This window comes from Desmodus rotundus, chromosome 7, assembly GCF_022682495.2.
Source record: "Desmodus rotundus isolate HL8 chromosome 7, HLdesRot8A.1, whole genome shotgun sequence".
In the NCBI taxonomy this organism is placed as follows: domain Eukaryota; kingdom Metazoa; phylum Chordata; class Mammalia; order Chiroptera; family Phyllostomidae; genus Desmodus; species Desmodus rotundus.
This window is the reverse complement of record NC_071393.1, coordinates 117,901,016-117,909,245: the sequence shown is the minus strand read 5'-3', so window position 1 is coordinate 117,909,245 and position 8,230 is coordinate 117,901,016. Positions and strand designations below refer to the sequence as shown.

The window sequence follows — 8,230 nt, the reverse complement described above, 5'->3', positions numbered from 1 at the left end:
GGAGGTGAGGTGCTGGGGAGTGCTGGATGGGAGAATAGGCTCTGAAGGTCAACTGTCAAAATAAAAATAAATACTTCTTGTTGCTCCAACTGAACATTATTACAATTAGTAGCGATAGTAAGGTAATGCTCCTTGCATCTTATGCAATTTACAAAGTCTTTCACCTGTTAAATAGCTATAGTACTAACATTAATATCAATACTAAGAACTTACTGACAGCGTCCTGTGAGACTGCATACTGTACGGTGTATTTATGTTACAGTCAGTGGCACTGGCAGATCCACAACTTCTGTATATGGAAGCAAGTGGCACAATTCTGTTTGGAGGGGAGAATGGGGGTTGTTTATGAAGGTGTATTTGCATAGTACTTTACAGGAGATTGTATGTAATAAAGAAGAGGGGGTGGGCGTTAATGGAAATTTTGAGTACCGGAAACCACCTCTGAGAACCCAAGCTAGTCAAAGCCACCTCTCAAATCAGATTTACTGGATTCAGATCTCAGCTCCATCTCTAATGGACATGTGACCTTCGGCAAATTATTTAACCTTTACTTTCTGAGCCTGTAAAAACAGAGTTAATAATAGAATCTACTTTGTTGATAATGTTGAGGGTTTAATGATGATGCAAGTAAACTACCCACCAGTGTCTGGCTCACAGCAAGTCTCAGTGACTTACCTCCTATTGTGACGAGAAACAAACTGAAATCTCAAACAGTTCTAATACGTTAGAAGCTATTATCCCATTTTGCAGATGTGAGGGTATGTGAGGGTCAGTAACTAATTCAAGGTCACAAAGCCAGTACAGCAGGTCTTCCAATAAGGGCATTTTTTCAAGGTCGTTTCTTTAAAAACATTTATTTATTTATTTATTTTTAGAGAGGGGAGAGGGAGAGGGAGAGGGAGAGAGAGAGAGAGAGAGAGAGAGAGAGAGAGAGAGAGAGAAATATTGATTGGTTGCCTCTCCTACACATCTGGACCAGGACTGAACCCACAACTCAGGCATGTGCCCTGACCAGGAGTCAAACAGGTGGTGACCTTTCACTTTGCCACACAGGTCAGGGCTCAAGGTCATTTCTTTATAACGCTGATGTTGAGGAAATGCTGCAGGACCCTAACTCTTGTTTGTTTATAACAAGTAGCTTATGGTGAAATTGGTTTGCTTAAAGTCCTAGAACCTATTGACAATGTAAAGCAAGGACATACTATATGTGACGGAGAGGAATTCCATTCTTGTCTGCTGGACTCCAGAATCTGATTTTCCGTTATATTACCTCCCTTTCTCCAGCCTTACCCAGGATTATCTCAATTTTCATGAGGGAAAAAAAGCAAAACAAACAAACAAAAAAACCCGACCCAATACTTAGAAGAATCCATTGAAATGCCCCAACTAGAGCTATGGCCAACATTTCCATTCTGCAATAAGCAATAATGATGAGCAGTGATATTGTACTAGCAGAAATCATGCCCTTGCTCAGCCTTCTGAGCACGATGGAATTAAATCACAGCACCTGAAAAAGAACTTTGTAAATTGTGCTGCGGTTTTCAAAGAGATATCAGTATTATTAAATGCTGCCCCCACCTTCTTTTATCAAACTCGGAAAAACCACTCACCTGTTTGGCCTCTCCAGCACCTCTCCCTCCCTGCCCCCAACTGCAGCTGTGCTCAGCCAGTTGACTGTTTTCCTTAAAAGCCTCCGGGTGCTCGTAGCTTCTTCAGACATTCAGCCAAAATTTTTAGACTGCGGCTGGGGCGCGGGGTGCGGGGTGGGGGTGGCGGGTAGCTCACCCTGAATCATTTAGCTCCATCGTAGAAGCTCAGGTTTCTAGACCAGGGCACAAAAACAAATCGAAATGCAGTTTCTGGAAGAATGGAAAACAGCTAATTTTGCAGGTGTTTCGGCATCAGTTGATAGCAATGAATGTAACATCCATTCCGGGGATGGGGGAAAGGTTTGATTGAAGATGAAATAGGTAATACCCTATACGAAATTCACAGCGAAAATTTGATACAGGACATTTAAATTCACTGCCCGGGGGTGGGTGGGAAGCGGGATCGGAAACGAGCTTGTGGTTTTTAAATGCCTTTTTATTTGGGAAAGCCGGGCGGGGAAAGGAAAGGTCATCGTCTGTTTAATTTCCACCCCCAACCCTGGACTTCCAGCTTTAGCTCGCCAGGCCTCAGCTGTCGTACACACACGGGAAGGGGGAGGGGAAGGTGGAGGCACAGAGGAGGGGCCGACTGGGAGGAATCTGGGCGTTGTGCCGCGCATGCGCCTTTGTCGAGCAACAAGTGGGCTCCACAGACAGAGGAAGTGTAAAGGGGCGGGGAGGGGGAGGAAGAACTGGTGCAGAGCATGGTGGTGACGTCAGCGCTCCGCCCGGGCGGCATCCCGCGCGGCCAAGCCCGGGACAGCGCGAGCCGCAGCGCGAGCAGGAGCGCCGAGACGCGCCTCCGGAACGTAGAGTAACAATCACAACCCCACATTCCCGGCGAGTGCGAAGGGATGCGACCCGGGCCCAGGCGCCGAGCGAGCGCCCTGCAGCCAACGTGAGCGCCGCCAGCCGCAGCGGCCCGGGCGCCGGCCTGGCCTGGGGGCGGCGGGAGCCTGCGTGCGAGCGCTCCTCTCCTCTGATCTCGTGCGTCCTGGAAGCTGTGGCCGTGCAAATTCAGCCGCCGCCCGCGGAACAGCCGACGCTGCGGAGGGGACAAGCTCCTCTCTCGGCAATCACCCCCTCCCTACCCCGGCCCTCCAGGGAAGCAACGACTTCAGCAAGATTGGACACCCGGGCACCGGGTGGCACTGAACCCTCTAGCCTCGCTCCAGGCAGCCTGGCGGGGAGAGGACGCAGCTCGTAGGGGGACCCTCAGGGGAGAGGAAGACACAGCCCCTTTCGAGCTTCCACCCACCAGCCACTACGGGGAGGGGGCCAAGAGCTAACGGCAGGCGGCACTGGGCACCCTCGCCCCCTCCCCCCGGGCCTGGAGCTTCCAGCCCGGGTCCGCGGCACCAGGAAGAAGGCGCCTGAGCTCCCCTTCCGAAGAAACAGCCGCAGTAGGAGGTGGGGGCGAGGAGAGGGCTGAATTCGTCCGCCGCCAGGGCGGTGGAGCCCCAGAGGAGAAGCGCTGCGCCGGCGGTGGAGAGTCGCGCTCCCTCCAGCCCCTGGGGCAGAACTTTCTCGCCCCCCCTCCCTCCCCCGCAGCTGGACTCTCTCCCCAGGCGGCCAGTCCTCCCGCAGGCGAAGGCGCTGCGGAGAGAGCCCAGGCGGGGGCCTACTTTCCCCTGGGTTGGCATCATGTCGGCGGCGCAGGTGTCCTCGTCCCGGAGACAATCTTGCTACCTGTGCGACCTGCCCCGTATGCCCTGGGCCATGATCTGGGACTTCTCGGAACCCGTATGCCGCGGTTGCGTAAACTACGAGGGCGCCGATCGCATCGAGTTCGTGATCGAGACCGCGCGCCAGCTGAAGCGGGCGCATGGATGCTTCCAGGACGGCCGCTCCCCGGGGCCGCCGCCACCAGTCGGGGTCAAGACGGTGGCCTTGTCAGCTAAGGAGGCGGCAGCGGCAGCGGCGGCGGCTGCAGCGGCCGCTGCGCAGCAGCAGCAACAGCAGCAGCAGCCGCCGCAGGCACAGCAACAGCAGCTCAACCACGTCGATGGTTCCAGCAAGCCTGCGGTGCTGGCGGCCCCGTCCGGCCTAGAGCGCTATGGCCTGAGCGCAGCTGCCGCTGCCGCCGCCGCCGCCGCAGTGGAACAGCGCAGCCGCTTCGAGTACCCGCCACCACCGGTGAGCCTGGGAAGCAGCAGCCACGCTGCCCGGCTGCCCAACGGCCTGGGGGGTCCCAACGGCTTCCCCAAGCCGGCACCAGAGGAGGGACCCCCGGAACTGAACCGCCAGAGCCCCAACTCGTCTTCAGCGGCGTCAGCGTCGGTGGCGTCGCGGCGCGGGACGCACGGTGGGCTAGTGACGGGGTTGCCTAACCCGGGGGGTGGAGGAGGCCCCCAGCTTACTGTGCCCCCCAACCTGCTGCCGCAGACGCTGCTTAATGGTCCTGCCAGCGCCGCCGTGCTGCCCCCACCGCCACCGCATGGCCTCGGCAGCCGTGGGCCCCCGACACCCGCGCCCCCAGGGGCCCCTGGGGGCCCCACTTGTCTCGGGGGCGCGCCGGGCGTATCTGCCGCGTCTTCCTCCGCGTCGTCTTCGACCTCGTCGTCGGCTGCTGAGGTGGGCGTGGGTGCTGGTGGCAAAAGGCCCGGCTCGGTGTCAAGCACCGACCAGGAGCGCGAACTGAAGGAGAAGCAGCGTAACGCCGAGGCCCTGGCAGAGCTGAGCGAGAGCCTGCGCAACCGTGCAGAGGAGTGGGCCAACAAGCCCAAGATGGTCCGCGACACGCTGCTCACGCTGGCTGGCTGCACGCCCTACGAGGTGCGGTTCAAGAAGGACCACTCGCTGCTGGGCCGAGTCTTCGCCTTCGACGCTGTTTCCAAGCCTGGCATGGACTACGAGTTGAAGTTGTTCATTGAGTACCCCACGGGCTCAGGCAACGTGTACTCCAGCGCATCTGGGGTGGCCAAGCAGATGTACCAGGACTGTATGAAGGACTTCGGCCGGGGTCTGTCCTCCGGCTTTAAGTATCTGGAGTACGAGAAGAAACACGGCTCCGGGGACTGGCGCCTACTTGGAGACCTGCTCCCCGAGGCCGTGCGCTTCTTTAAGGAGGGCGTGCCCGGAGCCGACATGCTGCCCCAGCCCTACCTGGATGCCAGCTGCCCCATGCTGCCCACGGCGCTGGTGAGTCTAAGCCGCGCCCCCAGTGCACCCCCGGGGACCGCGGCCCTGCCGCCTGCTGCCCCCTCTGGCCGGGGCGCAGCCGCCAGCCTGCGCAAGAGGAAGGCGTCTCCGGAGCCTCCGGACTCCGCCGAGGGCACTCTGAAGCTGGGCGAGGAGCAGCAGAGGCAGCAGTGGATAGCGAACCAGAGCGAGGCACTAAAGCTCACCATGTCGGCCGGGGGTTTTGCAGCGCCAGGGCATGCGGCTGGGGGTCCGCCCCCGCCGCCTCCACCACTGGGACCCCATTCCAACCGGACCACCCCGCCCGAGTCAGCCCCTCAGAACGGTCCGTCCCCCATGGCCGCCCTCATGTCGGTGGCAGACACTCTGGGTACGGCGCACTCGCCCAAGGATGGCAGTTCTGTGCACTCCACCACTGCGTCCGCGCGGCGCAACAGCAGCAGCCCAGTGTCGCCGGCCTCTGTGCCTGGGCAACGCCGCTTGGCCTCACGGAATGGGGACCTAAATTTGCAGGTGGCGCCCCCGCCGCCTAGCACCCACCCGGGTATGGACCAAGTGCACCCCCAAAACATTCCGGATTCCCCTATGGCCAACAGTGGGCCCCTGTGCTGTACCATTTGCCACGAACGTTTGGAGGACACGCATTTCGTTCAGTGCCCATCCGTCCCCAGCCACAAATTCTGCTTCCCTTGCTCAAGAGAGAGTATCAAGGCTCAGGGGGCCACCGGCGAGGTGTACTGCCCCAGCGGAGAGAAATGCCCCCTAGTTGGGTCGAATGTACCTTGGGCCTTCATGCAGGGTGAGATCGCGACGATCTTAGCTGGGGATGTTAAAGTGAAAAAGGAGAGAGACCCTTGAACCACAAGACAGCCATCTCTTTTCATCCAGACCAGCTCCTCTCCAATCCAGAGGGCCCCTCCCCCCATTTACATCGACCCTCCCTCCCCTCACCCCCAAGATGTAGAATTGTGAATATAACAAAACTGCAAAAAGTTAGTCTTATGTATAGACATTATTTTCGTCGTATGTTTCTATATTTTGAAACTAAGGTATGTAACTTCTTCATTTGAAGGATAAGCTGGTTTGTGTTAAGCAGTATAATATTGGTTGGGTCATTTGCATCATATTTGTTAGCATTTATTTGGTGGCAGAGTGTTTGCCTAGGTACAGAGTTAATAGCCCTAAGCAACACTGCTGCTGGTGTGTATTTTTGTAAATGTTATGCACTCTCTGAAAGAAAAGAAACACACAAAAGAAAATGATTTTTTTTTTTTTTGCCAAGGCCAGTGTTGCTGCCTAAAAAAAGATGCTATAAAATGGTGACAGCTTCTTTCTAAACAGCCCCAAGTGTTGAAGTCTTCACTTTGTTTTGTTTTGTTTTGTTTTTCTGTTTTGTTTGCAAAATGGTAAAGGGGATGTTGGGGGTGGGGTGGGGTGTTTTTCGTTGCAAGTTTGTGAGGGAAAATGTTTGGGTTTGTTTCAACTGACCTGAATGTGGCGGACCTTCATGTGTTGTTTTGTTTTTGCTTTATCGATGCACGGATGCTTTTGAACAGTAGAGCGAAATGCTAGACATGGAGAACCTGCTCTGTTTGTCCTTTATACATTTCTGTAGTTAACAGAACACTGTAATGTGCCTTGGAGCTTAGTAACTTGTAATAAATTCAATTGATATTAATTCTGCCCCGAGTCAGCAAGTGTGTTTTTCTCGGGGTAGGCTGCAGCTCCAACACCGGGGACACTCCCTACCTCCAGCTGGAACTCGGATGCTGGTGCCTTGGAAAGCCCTCAGAAATGGCATCTGCAGAAGGCCCTGTGCTGCCTGGCTTGCCCTGCCCCCTCAGTACCAGGCTATTTACATTCACCTCTAGGGCAGGGACAGTTGCTGACTAAGGGAGTTCTGTTTACTCTCCAGCATCTCTATTTTCTTCTGGCTGTGTGGGTGCCCCAGCTGCAAATGGCAGTCAGGAATGCTTTTTTGGTGCCTTGCCTTGTGGCCATTAGTATATACTGACACCCAGTGCAGCTATGACTTGTGCAAGGGTTGGGGTGGGGTGGGGAGAGCTTAGGGTGCTTTGCCTCTTAGATGTGGCAGATATCACTGTATTCCCACATTTAAAGCAAAAAAGCAACAGAGCTGAGAGCCGCCAGGGAGGCAGGAGAGGTGTGGGCAACTGGGAAGCAAATGCATGTACTGCGAAGCCAGGAGAGTGCCCAGCGGCTTCCAGGTGATGCACTGGAGAAGCAGTTCCACCTCATTTATTACACGTTTTTCAGTCCTCCCTTTTTGATACGTATTCCTAAAGGCAGGGCGCTTGGCTAGCCAGGAGAAAGTTGTGGGGAGTGGGGAAGAGAGAAAAAACCCCAAACCCAGTTTCTGAGCAAAGGTCACTTAGGACATGAAATAAAACCCATTCCCCTGGTGAAGAAATGAATTCCTTATCTAATCTGGTGGCATTTGTGAGGTGTAGAGTGTGGGGAAGGAGACTGGGGAACAGGAATGTCCTTTAGAGCTTTGAGCCCCCTTGGTGGAGTCCAGACTGGAGCTGTCCCAGAGCTGGGGGAAGGCAAAGGAGCCTGGTGTGAACCTTGTACTTTCCTGGGAGGCAAATGGGACAAGAGTAAAACCACCTGCGATCCCATCTGAAATTCATTCCTGGCCACACCCCATCCTGATTGGGGCAAGGTGGGCCAGGGCAGTTCCCACCAAGGAATAAGCAAATAAGGGAAGAGACTTGGTGACCCCCCTCACCCCACTCCCATCAAAGAGGGAGCAGGAGGGTAGGGAAGTGGTATGGGCACAGGCACGTTTGGGGGTGGGGGGGACAAATCACGGGTTAGCTAGCTCAGAGCACTGCTGGTGTGGTGTGGAGGTGTGGAGGTTGGGTTGGTGTTGGGACTTGCTGTTAATAACACCCTTTTAGTTTCTGTTCCTGCTTTGCCACCACCATCATCGAAGTAGTGGAAACCATGAGAGTGTGTGTGTGTTCTGTGTGTGTGCTGGGGGTGTGGATAAATGGCAGGTCCTGGATCTGCTGCAGCCTCTCAGCCTGCAGCCTCTCACTCCTGGTGCATGGGAGGCGCCTGTCTCACCTCTTTAAGAATCTCCCCACATATAAATAGATATTCGTGTCAGCTTCCTGCAAATGTGTCCTTGCATTTTCATCTGCTGCCAAGTGTTGTATTGGTGCTTATGAGTCATGAAACCTATTTTCATCCCCAGGGGTAATTAACTTGGGGGTGATAATGCATAGCAGACTGTAGGAAGAGTTAATTCTAAAACCCATCCTCGCCTGGCTACCAATCACACATTTCACTTAAAGGTCTGGGTTGGCTTTTCTCATAAGCTCATTAATAAAAACCAAGCAATGCTTTGCCTGGAAGATCCTTTACGGTGCTCCCAACCCCCACTCCCAATGCACACACTCTTAAAATGGGTA

The 8,230-nt window shown here is 54.9% G+C and overlaps 1 protein-coding gene across 1 annotated transcript; it reads left to right on the top strand.

The window, feature by feature from the left end:
- Positions 1-2,372: 2,372 nt before the first annotated feature.
- IRF2BPL (interferon regulatory factor 2 binding protein like) lies at positions 2,373-6,468 on the top strand. The gene has a single exon (XM_053928628.2). The coding sequence runs from the start codon at positions 3,294-3,296 to the stop codon at positions 5,646-5,648; it is 2,355 nt and encodes a 784-aa protein (XP_053784603.1). The 5' UTR covers positions 2,373-3,293; the 3' UTR covers positions 5,649-6,468.
- Positions 6,469-8,230: the final 1,762 nt, after the last annotated feature.

Coding starts and splice junctions, on each gene's coding strand:
- IRF2BPL (XM_053928628.2), top strand. CDS start 3,294: ATGTCGGCGGCGCAGGTGTCCTCGTCCCGGAGACAATCTTGCTACCTG.